The sequence below is a fragment of the Rousettus aegyptiacus genome, unplaced genomic scaffold (genome assembly GCF_014176215.1).
Source record: "Rousettus aegyptiacus isolate mRouAeg1 unplaced genomic scaffold, mRouAeg1.p scaffold_m13_p_6, whole genome shotgun sequence".
NCBI classification, from domain to species: domain Eukaryota; kingdom Metazoa; phylum Chordata; class Mammalia; order Chiroptera; family Pteropodidae; genus Rousettus; species Rousettus aegyptiacus.
The window spans coordinates 85664684-85687269 of NW_023416309.1; the positions used below are offsets into that span (position 1 = coordinate 85664684).

The window sequence follows — 22586 nt, forward strand, 5'->3', positions numbered from 1 at the left end:
ATATACAAATGTAGATGTCCAGAAGACCCTACAGGTTTCAAGCACAGGAACTAGGAAGTATACATAAAAAGGTAAAGGGCAACTCAAGGCAACATGAGAGCCATTGTATGAACTCGAAAATGGAATTCTTTCTGAAAGTGGGGAAAAGGAGTGCAGGCAGGAGCAGAAGATCGGAATATGAGGGAAGGAGCGCCTATAAGACTGTCAACCTCCCCAGAGCAAAAAAAGAGAAAGGTTCCTAGCCCCTAATTATTAGTACATATAGCAAGTCTTCCTTGGAAAATGGCTGGTTCTAGACATAAACAGAAATTGCTTTAGGTCAAAATCACTGGATAGTGCTTAAAGGCTCCAAAACAAGAAATGAGGAGAGGGGAAGAATGACTAGGGCTAGAACTACAGTTAAGTTTCTCTGTGATTGGTTAACCCCTTGCACTAACCTGAGTATGCAGAAAAGGAGGGATGCTAATAGCTTGCTTAGGCCTTTGAGAGGTCTAGAGAGTCCTAGGCCACTTTGATTTTTTATGAACACAGGTATATCTAAAAAGTGAAGAAATGCCAAAACAGATATAAAATTGTTGTATATTTTAAATGTTTCTGTTGAACAAAGCCATGCTTTAGCATACATATAAATACAACTCATAATGTCATTCTGCAGTACCTTCAAAAGTTTAAATTGGATGTTTCTGTGAATGTGCCTTCTCTGCCCTAAGCAACCGCCTACCTTAATCTTTGTACCCATCAAAATGTATTGGGGTGACTTAGACCTTTAGAAAAGGTGGAATGACTTTCAGTCCTCTGTACGTTAAGACTTGGAAAAAATGCACTTAATACTTGTGCTAACTGGAAATGTGGGAGTAATATGTTAGCCAAAAAAAGGGATACAAGTTTAGAATAGAGTGATATCTAAAAAGAGATGCATCAAAATATTAACAATAGTTATCTCTGAGAAGAAGAATTAGGTGTAATATTTTTTCTTTTTTTATTCTTTATATTTTTCAGTATTTTCTAAAAATTGTTATGAGAACGTACTTTAATAATCAAAAAACAAAATATGATATCTTAATGAGAAATAATTTGTAATAAAAACCTCACTGACTAGTCACTTCCCAGAGGAATGATTGGCACTCTACAGAAACGTTTTATCAAGTTGAGACTGTAACTTATTCTATAGTGGTAACAAGGAGAATTGTGCCTTGCTGTGAAGTGCTCTGCAGACCTTAAAGAGCTCATCCTAAAGTCTTCGTGGGAGTTCCCCTTTCCCTTTTGCTGTCTGCCTCATCTCCTAGTTTTCAAAAATCTCCATTGGTAAGAGACTATGGAATTCAAAATGGTTAACTGATTAAAGAGTCATAAAATTCTCAGAGGGACCTTGCTGTGTCAGGGGGAATAAGTTGTCCCCAAAGCAAAATAAACAGTTTTGATCCCATCAGTGAATTTTTGTAAAGAAAGTTACTGTAAATGTCACTCAAATTATATTCTTGCAGAAGAGTTAATGCATGTAGACTTTGCTCCAGTTTTTATCTCCTAGGAAATATCATGTTTCTGGGTTAAGGGACATTATAATGAGGCCGGGAAGGGTGGGGATGAATGTAGGCATCAGTACTAGACCAAGAGCTTCAAAGTATAGAATGTTTTTAATAATTCCCCCCTAACAGTCTTGGGAAGGAGCAAGCTTCTCCCTGCACCCACCCCATTTCATGGTCACACTGAACCACAAATGGCAGGATAAACTGGATGTAAATTGTGAATCAGTGTAAGGGTGCAAATATTATACTTATTTATCCAAAAATCACCAGTGCTCTATCCTCTTTACCTACTATATTTCAAATCTCTATGGAACTTTAGGATACCTGGAGGATCTCCAGGGCTTCCTTGAAAACTATCATCATCTGCGCTTTGTACTGTTCCATCTCTTCCAGGCCGAGCTTGAATATTAAATTAGAGTTTAGAACCAGCAATATTCCCCTGTTGGTATAGTTTGGAGAATCACTTTTTTGGACAACTTGAAATGAAAGAAAAAAGAATACAATTCGTATATGGTTTTTACCAGAGAACCAAGAAAATAGAATTATTTAGAAACAGACACATTTCACTAAAACAGCATGGGATGGTTTCAGCCTCTCATGAAAAAAAGCAGGGCAACACTCTTATCCCTCTTACCATTCCCTTTCTTAACTAAATGCTACTTTAATATCAGCTCTTTCCACTTTCTCACTGTATTCTTAAACAGATCAGACTTGACATAGCTGTGCCACTGTGAGAAAGATCAGAATCATTTTGCTCTGGCATCCTTTTTCAAAATGTATGCAGCTCACTGTGATGGTAGAGTATAATGTCAGACCCACTTTAGGAACTTTAGATTATTGGGAGACCTCATCTGGGTCCTATAAGTATGCAGTCCCTAAGCCCCTTGGGGATGACTTCTGAAGAGGACTTATGGGATGCTTAAAGTCAAGCCCTCTTCACCAGTGTATTGATAAGTTACATGTGGCGACAGAAGCTAAATCATAAAACTCTATTAACTATCAGCCTGGGAATACAGGAACTCCACCCTAAGCCACTTGAGTGTCTCTGAGCATGAAGTCAGCTGTGAGAATAATAGAGGAGTTGGTGAACTGTGCCACTGTGGCTGCTTTGCCCATTTTCTTGGAAACTGTATTTAAACCTTTTGTCAAGGAGAGCAATAGATCCATTCACAGTGCTTAGTGGGAAGACTTTCTCTTTTCATTTGATGGAATGAGATGATACCCATTTTTTGTGGAAGTACAAAGTGAATCTCAGAAGCTTATGACTCAGTCACTACCAGTGGCATGAGGGTAACTAAGCCTTCATTGGCTTGGCATTACCGTTAAATCGTAATGTCCCTGCTGAAGATATGAGTGTAAAATCTGCCCATATCGATTAATAATAGGGAGAAGATGGTGTAATATCATTCAGCATATGAAGCAGAGCAGAACTTTTCAGAAGTATGTCTGGTGGATAACAGTGATCCCTGCAGCCACCTTTGATCTTGAGTTGGGAGCATTTTGTCCGACCTAGAGATTGAAATGAAATATGAAAGCTAAATAAGGATGCAAATGGGTATTTCTTCATGTACCAACAAAGAGATAGCTAAGTACAAGACCATATATAATTCCAAATACACATCATTTTGCCTCTTTGTTACCAAATAATTCTAGGAAAAGTTGTTATCATTACATTGAGAAAGTATTAGCAAGGCACACTTTGTATGGAAACATACAATTTGTTGGAACCTATAACCTATTAGCAAAGAGCCTTTCTACCCCTTGCTTAACCTATTTGCCTTGAATAGAAAAGGCCCTGGGTCTGCAGCTACTTTGCATCCCAGATGCACAAGGATATGTTCTACTTTCTTGCTAAATCAGGCCCAAACAGTCTTACTGTGTGAATAGAGGCAGAGATCTGGGTCTTCAACTCTTACCATACCTAACTCTATGTCCTGTCTGATTTTGTATGCACTTCCCTAAATGCTTATCTGTTGTGAGCATAGACTGACTGTAAGCCCCCAGAAGGCAGGGAGCTTGGCGTATGGAAGTAAAACTTGCACTTTCAGTAAAATTTTGTAGAATAGATGAATGAGCCAATACATCTAATATAGGAATTTAAAAATCTGAATTTTAATTCTGTTTCTACCAGCTGTGTGACCTTGGGAAAGTCACAAATCCTTTCTGAACCTGTAAAAGTATCAATAAAATGCAGATATCTGCCCTAGCTACCTCCAAGGGTTTTTGTGAGGCTCAAATGAAGTAATGTGTGTAAACTTGCTTCTTATGATTTCTATTAAATCTTTGATTAATAGTTTATTTTGTTCATGAAGAAAGTTTAATCAGAGTTGCTGCTTCATAGTTACCTCTAATTCTGAAGTAGACTTTTTAGTTACCTACAGGCCTATTTCTTCCAATGTTGAGTAGAAATGATAATGTAGATTGGAGTAAAAAATTAAAAGTAGACTACATGACAAAACCATCCTAATTTACATGGGTTCATCATCCAAAATTAGCAGAAATGGAATTATAGAAAATATCAACCTAGACAAGACATGACAAATAAGTTGATGTTGGGTACCTGAAGCATTGGGATAAGAAAGATTCTGATGCTGCGCCTAAGTGGAAAGAGTGCAGTGCTCGATTTTTTAAAATTGAGATATAATTGACATATAACATTGTGTTGTGTAAGCCTAAGGTATATAATGTGTTGATTTGATACATTTATCTTTGCAATATAATTACCACCATAGCTTTAGCTAACACCTCTATCATGGCATATAATGACCATTTCTTTTTGGTCGTGAGAATATTTAAGATCTAGTTTCTTAGCAATTTTGAAGTATTTAGTACGGTATCATTGACTAATCACTATGCTGTGCATTAGATCTCCAGAACTTGTCTTCTAGTTGTACTATGCTTCATTATTGATATATGCAGCTGACAGAATTGAAGAATAGCAGCATGTATACCATCCTAGGCTAGGTAATCTTTGAGATCCATTCTCAATGCTGTAATTCTACAAAATTAGACACTTTTTTTAATTTAAAAAGTATTGGAGACCCCATCTCTTTGCCCTAGTGGGTATTGCAAATATTGTAGGGAAGGTGCTCATCAGTTTCTAGTATTCAACGGCTGAGTTCACTCCTCTTGGGGAAACTAGATATAGATCAGCTGTGCTGAACCAGTGGTAGAGTGTCTGTTTTGGACACCAGAGGGCAATATGAATTTATAATCCTGTCAGGAAACCCAAAGGCAGGGAGGAAGGAAGCTATTTTGCCAAGTATTCAAACTGTGTTCAGTGTGGTGGTTCCTAAACTTTGGTGTATATAAGAGTTACCTAGGGGCAGGGATGGATACATAGCCATGGGCTCTGAAGCTCTTACAGTTTAGGGGGACCATTTTTTTTAAGAAAAGAATACAGATTTTAAAAATAAAAAATTGGATACAAGGCCTTGTACAGGTCCCATAGGTCCTGAAGCTTAAATTTCATTAATTTCACTGTAAACTCACCTTTACTTAGGGAGTGTGTTAAAATTCTTAAAAATATGATTCCTAGCCCCAGATACAAAGAGATTCTGATTCATTATATCCGGGGCCAAGAAATCTGTATTTTCCATACATACCCTATTGTGTTATGGCTGAGTTGATATTAAGAAAATAGCAGTACAAATACCTGCCTATTTCCTGACACAGAATTACCCCCATTTGCTTCATAACTGAGGCAACTTCCTGTCTCCCAGCACTTATATGTCAGCCCAATTTTCTCCAAGGAAATGACACAAACCATACAGAAACCACTTTCCTTCTCAGACTGAGAGTCTGGCTGGGATTCAGCTGTCTCACATTGCTCCTGGCCTCCTTTCCTTGGCTTTCTCCACAACCACCGGCATTGGCATAGCTCTCTGGCTCTTAGGCATCGACTCTGAAGGGAGAAAATGACTGGTATTAATGTTAGGTGGCTGGTATGCATTCGATTATCTTCCAAACCTTGTATTAGGGCATTTAAAGAAAACCACCTTTTCTAAAAAAGTATTCAGCCCTATTGGCTTTTTCCTCCCTAGAGAATGTACAAGTAAGCAGAGGAAAGGAACTCACATTTAGCAAAGACTTCAATAAACCATACAAAGCAAATATCACTAGTTCCATTTTAAAGATGAGGCAACTGAGGTTGGAAAAGTCAATTGACTTTCTCAAAACCACTCAGTTAGTGAGTGTGAATGGCAGGTCTGTCCAAACTCCAAAGTTTCATTATGGCAATCTGACTGAAACAGAAGGGAATGTTTATAGATCAACTCCAAAGACCCAAAACATCATCAAACTTACAGGGCATGGGACTTCAAAAATGACAAACACTGTAATGGCGAGTCCACTAAACAACAGAGTGACAGCAATCAGAAATTTGACCACAGTGCTCCATTTCTGCCTCTTCTTTAGGTTTCCATCTGTGTCTAAAGGAAAGAGGAGTAGAAGAGGGAGAAAAGAGAATTTAAGAGAGAAAAGAGATTGACCCTTGACTTGAAGCTCTCCTGGCTCATATGACTAATAGGGGTCCAGCTTGATTCAGAAGCAGAGGCTGAATTTCTAGTTCAGACTCAGTTTCAGGAGTGGAGTGGATATCATGGGTTCTGCTCTAATCACCTTTGTAGCCTCTTTTCAGTGAGACACTTTCCGTGGGATTTAGGATTTTCCATGATCAGGTAGGACTAATTCTTACACTGCTCTCAGGGAAGTAAAAGGAGTGAGTTCTCAAGGAGTTCTAAACCCATCTTTTACTAGTAGCCCTCAAGGTCTCTACCCTTATGCTCTGATGCACTATATTAGATTAGAAAATCATCTTTCCTATGCATCTTGTGGCTTTAATGGGGTGTAGGCAGAACAAAGGTGAATTGGCATTGCTCCTGGATTATAAGCCAAATTTAGGGACAAATGGCTCATATGCATCTTGTTACTACATATCTTATATTTATTTTTCTCCTGGTAGGAACTGGGATGTAACCCAAACTGAAATCTTTAAGAATTTGAGTCCCAGACAATTTAGGGAAGGCGTTTCTAAAAACAGTGAAGACAAAACATGCACTTGGTTGTCATCACTGTAATGATTCTTTAGTGCATAAGTGTCATCTATTTATACATGCAATGGGTAGAATTACCTACTACAGAATGTGTTTTATTCTTTCCCCAAACTAGCTACAATGTGAGCTCACTTGTGTGGAGGTAAAGGGTTATTAATATAGTCATGAGCCATTTAACTACAGGGATACGTTCTGAGAAATGCATTGTTAGGCAGTTTTATCATTATGCAAACATTATACTACTTACACTAACCTAGATGGTATAGGCTACTACACACCAAGGCTATATGGGATAGCCTATTGCTCATAGGCTACAAACCTGAATAGAATGTTACTGTACTGAACATTGCAGGCAATTGTAACAGTGGTATTTGTGTGTCTAAATATATCAAAACATAGAAGAAGTACAGTAAAAATACAATATAAAAGATAAAAAATGGTACACCTAATCAGGCACTTACCATGAATGGAGCTTGCAGGACTAGAAGTTGCTCTGGGTGCATCAGTAAGTGGTGAGTGAGTGTAACATTATTGTACACTACTATAGATTTAATAAACACTGTACACTTAAGGTACACTTACAAACCTTTCTGGGACTTTCTTTATGAAGAATCTGATTTTTTTTGCATAGAAATGAAGTGATTTTCTAATGTAAACTGTGTAATTTCTCAACCTCTGGGAAAATCCTAGGAGACCCAGACTAATGTTGAGGCTAAAAATGTTTCTTTTTCTTTTTGTTCTTGTTTCACCCCTACTTATTCTGTACCTTGTTGTTTCGAAGGACTGGAAAAATCATCAATACTTGTAGTTTTATCTCCTTTATTCCCAGGAGTTATGGAGATGGTGATGGTGGTGGTAAAAATCTCTGACGAAGTCCCCATCACTGGATAGACCTTACATTGGAAGATCCCTGGTAAAAAGGCTATAAAATAAGAAAGAAATAATAAAAGGACAACTGAGAAAACTTTATCCTGCCTTTGATTTTACCTGATAAAACCCTAGTTCTACCCAGCTAATACTAAACTTCTTTCATATGTATGTATATATATTAAATGTATATGTATATATTATGTATATATGTATATATATTATATATTAAGTACATGTATGTATGTTTTATATGTATAAATATATTAAACTTCTAATTGTGGTCTCATTGATCTGTCCATAAATTTAGGGTGTGGGCACCAAATAATGCCAAGAGGAAATGAGGATAGAGATACTAGTAAGAGGTATGAATTAAATCCCCAGGAGGCCTTTGACTAATGTAAGATTAGAGTGGAGGAGTAGACTATATCTTGTTTGCCTATCATTCTTAAAGCCATAATAATAAAAGGATGGAGGGTGTAACACTGTTCAAAGTTTCCTTCTTTAAAAAAGGTAGCTCCAAAGTCCAAGAAAGAACATGAAATATAATTTGCCTTAATAACTACTATAAGTCTGTCCAGTAGAGTCTAAGTCAACTACTCTTGAGAGGGGATTGGCAAAAGCAGAGGGAGGTGGAAGAAGGAAAGACCACTTGACTTCATGCACTCCTCAGTTTCATTCACCAAATTATTAAAAGTGAATATTATGTACCAGGGAGTGCTTCAGTACTTTAGGCATATCAGATTCATTCAAGTAAGAGAACAAGCAAAGTAGAAGGAAGGTGGGGGTGAGGAGGAAGCAGACAACAATAAGTATAGCTTTTATGATATGTTAGAAGGGGATAAGTACTACCAAAAAAAAAAAAATTAAAAGTAGAGCAAGGTAAGGGAGCAATCTGGGGGTGCAGGTGGGCAATGGTTTGGCAACCTGCAGTATAAGCTGGTTTCATTGAGATGGTGAGAATTGAGCCAAGACTTAAAGGAGATGAGATTAGCCAAGTTGAAGCCTGGGGAAGTACAGTAAATCCTCAATAATGCCATCAATAGGTTCTTCCAAGTGTAATAACATACAACACAATTTTACTGTAGGCTAATTGATATAAATAAGAGTTAAGTTCCTACAGCATATGTCATCAAAACATCACCAAACTTCTAAAGATCCAAAGCATTTAATGTTAAACATTGAAATAAATGTCAGATACATATACATTTAATAAAGATTAATAAAAACAAGTAAGGTAATTCTTTTCCAACCCTCTTATGCCAGTTCAGGGTGGCCACAGACTATTCTAACAGCCTAAGATGGAAGACAGAGACCAAATTTGGACAGGATGCCCTTTCATCACAGAGCACACTCACACCCACGCTCACTCAGACTGGGACCATGTAGACATGCCAGTTTACCTCACATGCACACCTTTGGGCTGTAAGAGGAAACCAGAGTATTGAAGAAGAAAACCCATGCAGACAGTGGACCCCAGTTGGAAATCCTTTTTTAGTCCTCATCAACATTATAGTGAAATGATGTTAAATGAAATGACGTTATTGGAGGACCTGCTGTAGTGACCTAGGCAGAGGGGAGAGCTAGAGTAAAGGCCCCGAGGCAGAGTATGTCTGGCATGCTTCAGTTTTAGAAGAAGAGCAAGGAGGCCAGTGAGACTGGAGTGGAGTGAGCAAGGGGACAGCAGTAGTAGGAGATGAGGATCTAAAGGAAATGAGTTCATATTGCTGAGGGCCTTGTAGGATAGTTTACGGATTTTGATTTTTATTCTGGTTGAAATGGGGATCCATTGCAAGGTTTTGAGCAGAGGAGTGACAGGATGGTTTTGTTTTTAAAGGATCACTGAAATAGACTGTAAGGGTGAAGGATAGAAACAGAGCCACCTGTTAGGAGTCTATTGCAGAAATCCAAATGAGAAATGATGGTAACCTAGAACAACTGCAGAAGTGATAAGGTGCAGATGGAGTCTGGCAATAGTCTGGAACTAACTTCGCTTGCCTCTAGAGTTGACCTAATCCAATGGTTTCTATTCCATTTTTTTTTTATGATCTCCAATCATTGCTTATTAAATTAAGGTCTGTAAGTTCTACTTGACTTTTCTAAATTATTCTCCCATGTCTTGATTGAATCCACGTGAAAATGATAGTTGCTTGCTTCAAAAGGCCCGTGGCCACAGTACCAAGGCACCGTACATGAAATTACAGGATAAAGAGTAGTCCTTGATTACAATTTGATCAGGAAGATGATGTTGGAAAGGTAGGCAGAGACAAAGAGCCACAGGTTCAAAAGAAAAAAAAGAAAATTATGTGAAGTATTTTCAGCATAGTGCCTGTCAGTTCTCTGAAGTGATAATGTGTTTATGAGACAGCTGAGATAAAGACAAACGAGTCTCACTTTGGACAAGTCATAAGTTCTCTGAGTTTTGGTTTCCTTATCTGTAAGATGATTATAATAAAATAATTCTTAGTCTGCCTATTTCACAGGGATGTTGTGAAGATGAGAAACAAAAAGAGAAAACAGGTGTGAAAACACTCTGCATGTGATATGATCGAAAGGAGAAAAACCTAAAGATCTTCCAAGTAGAACTGTGCTTTCTAGTCACAGGGATAATGATATTTCACTGTGGCATGTCTTCCTACCTCCTAGAGGCCAATGTTTCAAAGTCTACTTAATAGGCTTCATTTGTCAGGGTATTTTCATTTCTGCCTAGCTTCTGCTTTAATGTCCATTCATGTTGGCAGCTCATTACTTTTAGGTCTCATCAGCTAGGAAACTGAGTGAGCATCAAGGTAGAGCAATTTCAGATTCCTACTTTGCTCTGGGGATTTTTCCATGAACCGTCTTCTGTTTCTGGGGCATCCTCCTGTGCAGACTGATGTCACCTATTATAGTCATCTCTTTTATGACCTTGTAAATTTGACCATTTACCTAATTTTTATTTCTACCCTAGTTGGAGTCTGTCACCTCCTGGTACTCAGTGTTAAATTCAGAATAGGCCGTTTCAAACTTATCAATGGGGCAATATTTCAGAACCCCATTCATAAGTGGGTTGTTTGTAATTTATTGTTCTGTAGAAATGTGTCCTAAATGATGATTAGGTCCCCAAACTAACCCACAAACATCCATTTAATCTCTTTGTATGGGTCAAATAGTACAGGGTATTAGCTTAAACTCTTCCTCCTTCTCTGGATTCCCAGCAGTAAATTAAGCCCAAAGCAAATTGTTGAATTAGGTCAGGTTAATTGTTGGCATCTCTCCTCCCCCTTAATCTCCCGGTTTTCCTCATTCCAAATTTCTAAGAGCTTGTGTCCTTAATCGCTCTGACTCTAACATTGCATAGCCCTATATCCAAGAAAGACTCACCCTGTGTAAAGTGCTCTAGACTCCAAAATGACTTAAGTTCGCTCTTACCCATCACTCCTACCATTAGCTGAAGGAGTGTGTCACAAGTTAGGAGGGAAACAGTCTGGTTGAATTAATTTACATTAATATTGAGTGAAAGTCCCTACACACTGACAAAGGCTTTTAAGATTTTAAGACTTTTTTTTTTCACACAAAAATTATCACCATATGAACTTTAGAAGGTATGATAAAGGAATGGAAACATTTATGTCATGTGAGGATATATAATTTACAGCCCAAGATCTTATCTACTTATTTTCCAATCTCTAGTTCTCTAAACAAACTGTAGTTTTAGAAGTTTTTTTCCCCTCATTATGCTTGTGAACCCCTAGTTTCTCTGAATGTGTCAAGTTTTATTTTTCTAGCAGTGCAACGATGGCATCTAGGAGATTGCCTATATATAAAGGGGAACTGCTAATACCAATTTATTGATCATAAACCACTTGACAGAAAGAATGGTGGGAAAAAGAAAGTAGGGCAGAAACAGAAACTTAAGGCTGAGGTTAAGAACCGTTGTTCATCAAGTACCCGGGACCATGTGTTCTCACAGAATGTGGTTGGGATTGCAATGGAACAACCACTGTGGAGGGTAATTTAGTAATATCTATCCTATGGAATAATTGCAGATACACACCAAAAAAATGTATAAGGTTATTCTTGCAACATTGTTTGTCTTTGCAAAAGACTGGAAACAACCAAAATATCCAACAGAGAATTGGCAGAATAAATTGTAGTATAGCCATAAAATGCAATACTGTACAGCTGTTAAAGAGAATGAGACAAATTTATACATATTAATATGGAACAGCCTATAAGATATAATGTTAAGTGGCAAAAAGCAAGGTACAGAACTATGTTTATGGTATGCTACCATTTACGTTTAAAAACATATGCTCAGAATATCTCTAGAAGGAAATTCAATACGATCCTAATAGTGGTTCCCTCAGGGAGAGAGAACTGGAGGATTGAGAGATTGGAGTAGGAGGGAGATTTATTTTTCACTGATCAGTGCTATTTGAATATTTTACTATGTACATTCAAAGTAAATCAAATTCAAATAACCATTGTCATGGGAGACCCATCAGAAATGGAGATCATGTGAAAATTGCAGCATATCAGGGCTAGATAGGCCCTTGGAGATTAGAAAACTGAGTCTCAGAGAGGACAGAGATTTGCCCAAGGAAAGGATAATCGATTTCTTTGAGGCTTTAGCTGCTACTAAGTTCTACCTACATTCAGGGATGTCAGATGAAAGTCATGCATAATTCCATCTCATTTGCCAGTCTCACCTTTGCCTGTTAGAAGGAATCCAGTCTGAAACTTGGATGTGGGAATTAGGTGACAGCTTGGGGAGGCAGTGCTGTTTCTGTGGGGAGTAGCAATGGCTCTCAAGTTCTTCAGAGTATGCTTGACCTTTGGGCTTTTCTCTGAATATACAAGGTTGACTTTCACTTTGTTTCCAGAGCCAAGGCAATGCAGGGTAGCCACAGTCAGATTTTGGATGAATGTGGACCTTTTGGCTTCTGCCTGAGCTTCTGGAAGGAGAAAAGCCAGAGAGAATAAAGGAAGTTGGTTCTTAATCTGAATGGCTAAACTCTACTGCTGTACTTTCCTTTTAGTTCTTCCTCGGCATGTGTTTATGGTACTAAATACACAAGCCCTGCCTTTCTTCATGCCTGCTATGGGTCCCACGAAGATAGGTGACTTTAGTAAATTTCAGCCCAGAAAAATGCTCATAGATTGTTTTCTGTAATGTAGACTCGGTTGAGTGCTGCCTCCTTCTCATTCATTATCCCCATCTTTTTTATTTATATAGTCACGCCTTAGGTAATAACATTAAGTTTTAAAAACTGGTTTCCAGAAAGCATCTTGAGGGGAATACATATATTTAAAATAAGGTATTTGAGATCTGGGCTAGGAAATGGGGGAGACAGGAAGTGATTTTTCAGAAAGAGAGGGCCCATTTCCTACCTGGCATTAGCACATTCCTAATGCTTCTCGCACCCTTTGAGAAGAGCCCAGGCAGCTGTTCCACTTGGCAGCTGCTGTCTCTTAGTTCTAGAAGGAAAAAAAAGATTTACTGGGTGTTTACTTTTTAGAATTCCAGGCACTGGAGAGGAAGATACAAAAGAATGCAGTTTCTTCTCATAAAACTCACAATTAGGAAGATAAAAACTCCCCTCGAAAGATTTTAAAATATATACAAGTAGGAGTTAGAGAGTATAAAGAAAACTGAATACCAATCTGTTACCCTTAGGGGAAAAAAAGGGTGAAATAGAGTTAAATGAAGTTAGTGAAAAACTAATCAAACCATCCCTTCAAACACTGCTTATCATCGTCTATACTTCCTGTTCTATCTACCTTTTTGTTTTAAAACTTTCAAAAGTTTATTAAATGTAACCTTGGAGAAGGTATCTCTCCAGATTTTTATAAAACCATAGGTTATAGTTATTTATGCATTTTGGCACATAACACACAGGGTGTCATGAATTTTCTTCATTTGTTAAATTCATTACTACGGCATCTTATGCTGTTTGGCCTTAACTCTGATGAACGAATTTTAGAGATGAAACGTTTAGGACCCTTTGAAAAATCGTGTTTTACATAAACAGTTATCAAAGAGTAGAAAGTAGTGCCATTTCACCCCACATCACCTTTTTCCTTAACTCTCTCCACCCAAGAGCATCTCCTTATACTTGCATGTGACACCTTAAACAAGGAAGACAACATCTTATGAGGGGCTATGAAATTGGGGGGTTAGGTGATGATAATACCGAAATTGTGATAGCTCTGTCCAGGAAAGAGAGCCATCTGATAGTGAAAGGACTTTTAATCTTAGTTACATGAACAAGACAAAAGGATGTATCACATTTGTTGAAGACTTCTCACTGTGAAATGAAGACTTCTCACTGTGAAACAGACAGCTAGCTCTCTGCGTTGAATCAAGTTTGGTCCTAGAGGCAAGAGGATACATTGGATGGCTGACAAGCATTGCCTACCGAGTATTGGCTGTATCTCTAATCTGCTAGAAGAGACCCCCAAACACGTCATAGGACTCTTTTTAAGTTTTCCAGGATATTAGACTAGAGAAGTACTTACCTTTCTTGTTATCATAGGATGTAATGATTAAGCTGAAAACCAAGATGGTATCCATGTCAGCTTGAGTACATGCTCCTTGTAGAGACAGTGTGCTGCTAATCTGTGACAGTCCCTTGTAGCTTTGTCTTTAGGTGTTTTCACTGCCCTGGAACCAAGTTTGACTGTGGGAAAGTCTGGTTTCACCCTAATTATTGTGCCCCATTTCCTGAAGACCCAGGAATAGGGCTGATTGGAGAGAGGACCAAGTCTGCTTGTTAATAATTGACTCAGAAGGTCTTTCCTGACTTCACTGCTGGTGCCAACATAAAGAACTGTAATTACCTAGAGGTTTCCCTAGGAGAAAGGGCAAAAACGCCTAGTGATATGCTTTACAAATACTTGCAGGTAGACACGTAGACAATCACAAGCATGCTGTCTGACACAGGCACATAGATTTATACACCAACATAAAGAGATAGAGATATTAAGGAAAGTGATTTCCAGAATAAAGCTGGAAATTGGAAAAGGATGAGTCATTGATTTACACTGGAGAGAGCACTGAACTAGGAGTCAATAGATGTGGGTTCTAATATAGGCCATTGTTAACTATATTATCTTGATAAAATTGCTTGACTTCTCTACACCTTGATTTTTTCTCTATAAATGTTTCAACCGAATGATCTCTAGAATTTATTCACAGTTACACACATAAATTTACATCAGCACTGACATACCTATTTAGTTTTGTACATTTTTCCACTCCTGAGTAGTAAAGTGAGTATAGGTAGACTGCATTCCCATAAATCGGGCTGAGAGGTTGCGAGGAGAGCTAAATACACTAGACAAGTGATATTGTCTGCATTTCGGGAAGATTTTCCTAGACAGATAATTGTTGTTAAAGATTTTTCAAAAATCATATATTTTAGTAAAAAGTATAAATCTAGTGTAAGATTCTGTAGACTTTGTGATAGCATACCTAGGTGGATCATAAAGCAGAAACCAAAATCGACTCAGATCCTCTGTAGTCTTTCTACCTACTATAAATATACTCTATTGGAACCAGTATAGGTTTGGCTATGTGAAAGAAGGTTCTAGAGGCAGACACTCTGATAATGATGTAAAGGGAGCTTGATTCAAGGGACTTTCCATGAAGGAGTTCATGATCTCTGATCAAATCGTTATTTAAATGTTACCATGTTGCTTGACATTTTAATTCAGATTGAAATCTGGGGAAATTGAGCATCAGTGGAAATGTTAGTGGGAAAACAGAAAAGAAAGAGATGTCACCAAAGGACAACGTGTTGCCTAAAATGTGAAGGAGGAGAGGAAGTACTGAACACCTAGCCATAATGCCTTTCATTCTTTTATTCAGCAAATATTTATTGTCAGCCTACTTTGTGCCAGACACTATTCTAGCAGTGAGCAAGACCAAGTCTATGTTCATATGAAAAGATGGGAAACAGTCAGTAAACATGCAAAGGACTAATAATAAACAACATACAGATACATATACAAGATAGTTAAAGATTGTAATCATTGTGGAGAAGCAACAAACAGGTGATGAGGTAAAGGATTACTGGCAGAGGCTACTTTAAGTAGGGTGGTCAGAGAAGACTTCTCTCAACTAAGAAAACCAAGAGCATGGATGTCATAGAAGCCAAGAGAGTATTTCAAGGAAGGAATGATCAGTTGGTCAAATGCTGAGAAGTGTGTGTAATGAGGACAGAATGTTCACTGCACTTGACAATCTTGTAAGAGCAGTTCCAGCAGAGTGGTAGAAGTAGGAGAAGGCTGAGAGGGGATTGGAGGTGAAGACATGTGGATAATATTTTCAAGACATTTTGCTATGCAAGGGAGCAGAGAAGAGAGGCCAGCTGAGTAGAGGGAACATAAGTGCCTCAAGTCTTTCTTGGTCCAGAGCAGTACTATCTTGTTCCTTTTTCCCTGCTACAGTTGCCTGATTCTCTTGGCAGGGCAGGTGGGTAGGGCACGTGGTTTTTGCTTATTATTACCTTAACATGATTACATGATTCTCTACTTCTTTATGGTATCAAACACTGCCACTTTATTTAAGAATTTTGGTAGATTAGTTAGTTCCTAGATGCCATGTTATAATGTTGCCACATTGAAGCAGGGGTAGGAAAGGATCTGAAGGCTCGCTCACTGTTCTCATTCTATACACCACAAGGTGGCAGGAGAGCTCACTCTTCCCAAAGAGACCTTGTGTTTAGACAAAGATAAAGTGGAGGTGTTTTCTTTTATTACTTCTCAGACCCTTTCTTTTTTCTTTGCATTTCAAAGCCCCAAAAGTCAGCCTTTATATTGGAGCAGCCTTACTGTGGAGTACAAAGAAGTAGGAGAGCTACATTAATGAGTCAAAATAAGTAACAGTAGGGAAATAGACCTAGAACTGTTTCTCTACTACTATATATTTGGTTTCTAAGTGGAGGAAAGGAAAGATCTCTTTCTTGATCTCCTTTCCCCACAACAAAAATTCCAATTTAGGAGGAAAAACACTATAATGTAAGTAAATCTTATGGTATGTGCGGATGAGAGATATGACTCTGGAAGAATCAGAGGAAACTAGGACTGACCGAATGATCAGGGGTGGATCTGTGGGAAGAGCACTTGACAAGAACACAAGAGGCTCACCTAGCTTCTAGATTAGACTGAATCACTTTGAGTAAGTTACTTAATTTCTCTGGTCTCTGTTTCAGTTTCTTTAATGAGATTGTTAGACAAGATGGTTTCGAAGACCTCTTCGAGCTCTAAAATTATTTTAATACCACACTCTGCTACTCTTTCTTTTAAGGGTATATGCTTTTTATTTGTTTACTTGAGTTTATTTTTAAATTTTTTTATTGTGGAATATAGCATACATATAGAAGAGTATATAGAATATAGTATATGTTAAATAATAATAACCAACGATAGTAATAACATGAAACCACATAACCCTACCCAAAGAAATTGAACATTGCCAGTATCTTAGAAGCTCTTTGTATGTCTGTTCTTCTGATCCCACTCCTTTTCCTCCTCTAAATCATTATTTTCCCATACTTTTTAAAAATTGTGAGCTATATATTACTAAAAATATTTTTTAATTTTGCCTGCTTTTGAATTTATATAAATGAATGGATTATATTCTATGTAGTATTTATTTTTTAAATTTATTTTTCAATTACAGTTGACATATAATATTATATTAGTTTCACATGTACAACATATTGATTAGACATTTCTATACCTTATGAAATGATCACCCCAATAAGTCTAGCGCCCATCTCACATCATACATAATTAATACAATATTATTGACTATATTCCCTGTTCTGTACTTTACATCCCCATGACTATTTTCATAACTGGCAATTTATATTTCTTAATCCTTTTCACTTTTTTTACCCAATCCCCCCAATGCCCTCCTATCAGGCAATCATCAGTTTATTCTCTGTATCTATGAGTTCGTTTCTGGTTTTTTTGTTCGTTTTTTTTTTTTTTAGATTACACATATAAATGAAATTATATGGTATTTGTCTCTCTGTCTGAATTATTTCACTTAGCATAATACCCTCTAGGTCCATCTATGTTGTCACAAATGGCAAGATTTCATTCTTTTTTTCTGGCTTAGTAATATTCGATTGTGTATGTATACCCATCTGTATCCATTTTCTTATTGATGGACACCTAGATTGCTTCAATATCTTGGCTATTGTAAATAATGCTGCAGCGAACATAGAGATGTATATTTCTTTTTTGAATTAGTGTTTTCAGTTCCTTCAGATAAATAACTAGAAGTTGAATTGTTGGGCCATATAGTAGTTCTATTTTTTAATTTTTTGAGGAGCTGCTATACTGTTTTCTTTAATGGCTGCACCAATTTACAATCCCACCAACAGTGTATGAGGGTTCCCTTTTCTCCACATCCTCACCAATACCTGCTTGTTGATTTATTAATGATAGTCATTCTGATGAGTGTGAGGTGATATCTCATTGTGATTTTAATTAATTTGCATTTCCTTGATGATTAGTAATGTTGAACATCTTTTCAGGCCCTATATATTTTATTTTATTGGAAAAAATGAAGTTTATTGATTTTTAAACTGCAAATAGTCATTACAAAAAGTTTTTTTAAAAACAACTTTGCATTTATCTTAATGTATGTCTGCTAGTTCTGTTTGCATTAACAACGGAAAATTCTAAATCTGGGATCCAGAATCTCAAATCTGCCATCAGAATGCCTTGAGATGGGCACAGGGAAGGGTTTCTCCCTCATCCCCTTTTAGAAGCTATTATATATAAAGTTGTTTTCCTCCTGTACTGTCACAGAAATTCTATATACATTCTCAGTTGTAGTTGGGAAAGGCCTAAAGAGAAAGAAACTCAATTTCCAGTCCAACACAAAAGGGAAAAATTTCTAAAATAAATAGTCCAACAGTTTCTTTGAATTTTTAAAAAATAAATATTGCATTTTTTAAAATAAGTATTTCATTTTTAAAATAAAATAACAAAATAAGTGTAAAGTTACAAAAATAATTTTACAATCTAAAATTACATTGAAGAATAATATGTTAAAACTGGAATAAAGGAAAGGACACATCGCGAAATTTTAAGAGGTATATGAAGATTATAATTTGACATTAAAGAATATATTCTATGGATTTATCATCTCGATAAATATAAACAAAATTAACAAAAAATATAAAAGCATAGTTTGGCAATAAATATGTTTTGACAAATTAAATGAGCTTTTGTATATTGATGTGCAGTGACAAGCAAAACTTGCTCTCCAATTTCTTAAAGTTATATGAAGTTTAAAACCCAGGGGAAAAAGCATAACATGAGTGCTCTGAGACCTATGGTATTCTAGAGCAAAACCCATTAAAGCTACTTCTATGGGAAATCGTTTTATACAGATATTGTATGTGGAATGAATACCAATGAACTCTCACTCCTTACATTTTTTTTTTAGCTTTTCTTTTTTTTTCATTTTTTTAAAGATGTCTCACATGAACTAGGAAACTTTAGCACCAAAATCAAGCCTCTCATAGTACATCTAGCTTTCCTTTCCTTCCCACTTACAAAAAATAAATAAATAAATCACAAAGTTCCACTTATATCACATTCTTCATCCACTTTTTCAGTTTTCCTTCCTGTAGACCTACACCAACCCAGGCAAGACTCATCAAGAGGTTTAGTTCAGGAAGAAAAAGGTTTTGAATGTCAAGATAGGTTTCCCCAAAACCCAGGTTTGGCAACAACTCTCCAAAGGGGTATAGTATAGAGTGGTACTGGGGAAAGGAGAGAAAGTGTGTAGGAGACTGAATATGAGAAGATAGTTAATTGTATGGCCAGCGGAGGGAGCTGCTGGTCTTGCTCCCCTGGGGCAGAAGCTCCGGACCGCCCACAGGTGCCCTCTGGCGCTGAAGAAGCGATGTAGTAGTCACTGTGACAAAGTTAGATTACAAGGCGCTAAGTACCTTCTGTTAACTGTTACTGCTTTTTCTTTTGTGATTTGGCACTTAAGGCTTAAGCAGACAAAAAGGCATCTACTGACAAATATGGGACTTGTCTGTTATGCATGGTAAGTGGGCTATAAACTTAAGGAGGGGGATTCCAGTTAGGGGGTGAAAAGGGGGGAGAGGGAGGGGCATTGTAAGGTTCTGAGATAAAGGGGTTGAGTTTAACCTTGTTAACGTAGGGTTTGTAGGGTAGGGAGGTGCGGGTAGGGGATGTGAGTATGGGGTGGAGGATAGTGTGGAGTGGGCAGGGGGTCCCTCCCTACCCTGGTTTAGTCATTTTACATGGCAATCTGTTAAAAATGGGCAGGCATCTTGAGTTGTCCAAGGTGGGGGAGTCTGAGCCACTGGCTGTTGCAGAAGCTGCTCAGGTAGCCCTCCTGGTTTGAGAGAGAATCCTGAGGACTGGGGGGTATGGGGGGAGAGTCAAACATGTGAGTGAACTCGGAAATGGGTCGGAAGAGGAAGGTGATCCGGGAGCCGCCCCCGGGAAGACCCATGATGGGGGCAAAGAGGCTCAGCAGATCTTGGCTGGAGAAGGGTTATTGGTGCCATCTGGCGGGTTTGGGGAGACCAGGAGGTTATCGGCATTCAGGATGGTAGGGCGGGGTGATGGACACGCGGCTGTTCAGCATCCCCGGGACAGCAGTGGTGGCGGCAGCACTGCGAAACCCAGTAAAGCTAGAGCCATGCAGGAGGCGGGGACAGTCAGCCGATAGGTCCCGGGCCCTCGGGATAGCCATTTCGAAGCTCCTCGGCGTTTTGGGTGAAGTGGCAGCAGGGCCTATATAGGCAAAAGCCGATGGTGTGGAAGGTGCGGCACAGCTCCATCTGGTGCTTGGGGTGGCGGTTCAGTCTTCGGAATTCATGGATGTCATGCGCGAACTGGCACTTGTCCCTGCACTTACAGGCGCCATTCTCGTGGAGGCGGCATAGCTGCTGCTTTTAGTGGCTGGAGTTGACCTGACCGCTTCCCAGCCACTTTTATGTGGGCACAGCCGCTAGCCCCTTTGGGAGAAAGAGTGGCTTCGCAAGGGGCTATCCTGAGAGCTCAGAGCTGGAGCCATCTCGCCCCTGAGGAGCTGATTTTTGTGGAACCTGGAGCTGGGCAGGGTGACGGATTGCCTCCGGAGATGCCCCCACCGGTAGGGGTACCCACTATCTTACTGTCCATCAGGGAGCGCCCCTGCACTGGGCCTATTGTAGTTGAACATCTTGTTACCCTTGTATAAAACTTCTCTCAAGTGTTAGGTGGTCATAGACACGAGGATAGTGGACAACGTCAGTGCTTGCACAGGGCAGGGACAAGGATTTGGTGTGTCAGGAAAGTCCCGGTGTGGGGAAAGCACAGCCTCTGCTCTGGGTTCTGTTGTCTTACGTGCCTACTTCTGGTGCCCCTTGCCTTTCAGACTCTATGGATTTTAAAGCAAGCACAAAGCAAATACTTCTCTCTTTACAGCCTCTCCCAGTCACTACCCACCACCCTAACCATTATTCAGATTTTTACCATCATAAATGAGTTTTGCCTATTTTTGAACTTTATATAACACACTTTTGTCTGGCTTTCTTTTTTCTTCTTAATATTATGCCTGTAAAATTCATCCTTTTGTTTCATGTAGCAATAGTTTGTTTATTCTCATTGCTTTATACTATTTCATTATATGAATGTACCATAATTTATTTATCCATTTTACTGCTGAGAGACATTGGGTTATTTCCAGTTTGGGGCTATAATGAACAATGGTCCTGGGGAACATTTGAAAGTTTCTCCAGAGTATAAATCCAGAAATAGAAGCTGGATTATAGCGTATGCAGGATATGTTCTGCTTTATTAATGCCAAACTGTTTTCTAAGACATGTCCTCATTTAGACTTTTATCTGTGGTATATGAAAGTTCCTGTTGTTCCACATCCTTGTCTAAGGGGCCAGAGTCTTTTCAATGTGACACAGTCATGGGACTGAACAGGGCCAGGCACACTCTCACAGTGCCAACCCTTTGGTTGGTTCTCAGAAGCTCAGGACACAGTCACTTCTGTTTATTTGCTCCCTCCAAGTAAAGGTAGAGGATTCAGATTATCCCTACGTCCCTGACCACACACTCTATTACCTTGGTAATATTGGCCCAGGATAGAGTAGGTGGTAAATTTAATAACACAGTCATTCCTGAATCAAGTGAGCATCCATAGAAAATATTGTTCCTGTCCTGAACACTAGGAGGAAATGGAGGGAGACACAGAAAAGGGGAAGTAATGTTTTCAATTTTCCTACTGTGTTCTGAGCTTTGTGTTAGAAACTTTACATTTTGATTATAACATTTAATCTAAAACATAACCTTGAAAAGTAGATATTTTACCTCAGTTTTATAGAAAAGGAAACTGAGGTTCAGAAAGGGGGTCATTTGCTCAAGGGCACAGAGCTAGTTAGTGACAGTCAGAATTTGAAGCCTGGTCTATCTGATTAAAGAGTTCAAGCTCTTTGCAATACAGAACACAGAGAAGGCAATGTTCCTGCTGCTCTTGAGGTATCTGGCTTAGACTGCCAATACCAAGAATCAGTTCTTTTCAGTTTTGCTTGCCTGTATTCACCCCCAAAACTATGCTATTCAGATAACTATGGCTATCTCATTGACTTATTTAAACTACATTTTATTTTTATTTATTTTTGGTTTTCTATATCCTTTTTTATTTTTGTTAAGAAAATGTGGCATATCAGCACAACAGGTCTACTGATACACAAGACTTATGTTAGGGAAATAGTTTTCTACCTCCAGTGCTAGTATTTTAGCCAGAGGTGAGATTAAAAAGAAAGACAGGGACATTGTGAAATCTTCCTATAACAAAGAAAATTTTAAAACTGAAGATTAATAAGATAAAAGGAAGTTGAGCAATGGCTTAGTTTTCCCTGAAAAAAGTAAAGGGTCTATGAAAATGATTAATGTTGTATTTTATTATGTATTGTGTTTCATAGATAAAAATTACAATGGAGAGGGAGGGTATTTGGAGTAGATAGGTGGAGACCTAAACATGTAGCAGGAAAAAACTTAGTCTGAAATAGGAGTAATGAAGACACTAGAGAAGTCTGAAGAGAAAGTGAGGACAGGAGCAGAAAGTGAACTTACCAGAATCTCCATACTGGGTAGG

At 38.3% G+C, this 22586-nt stretch overlaps 2 protein-coding genes and 1 pseudogene across 4 annotated transcripts in view; 1 reads left to right on the forward strand and 2 right to left on the reverse strand.

The window, feature by feature from the left end:
- The window catches only part of ACACA (acetyl-CoA carboxylase alpha), a 253317-nt gene that overhangs the window by 9512 nt on the left and 221219 nt on the right, over window positions 1-22586 (forward strand). The gene's annotated exons all lie outside the window — the stretch shown is intronic.
- Window positions 2961-14003, reverse strand: CUNH17orf78 (chromosome unknown C17orf78 homolog). 2 transcript variants are annotated; one of them, XM_016131399.2, is made up of 7 exons: window positions 13949-14003; window positions 12821-12907; window positions 12139-12384; window positions 7347-7502; window positions 5832-5956; window positions 5293-5430; window positions 2961-3035 (listed from the first exon to the last, which is right to left on the reverse strand). In XM_016131399.2, exons 1-7 carry the CDS (start codon window positions 14001-14003, stop codon window positions 2961-2963), a joined length of 882 nt encoding a protein of 293 aa, XP_015986885.2. The 2 variants fall into 2 exon arrangements, with proteins under 2 accessions (XP_015986885.2, XP_036079276.1); XM_036223383.1 differs by lacking the exons at window positions 2961-3035; window positions 5832-5956; window positions 7347-7502 and having other exon boundaries at window positions 5224-5430.
- On the reverse strand, window positions 19699-22576 carry LOC107503298 (annotated as a pseudogene).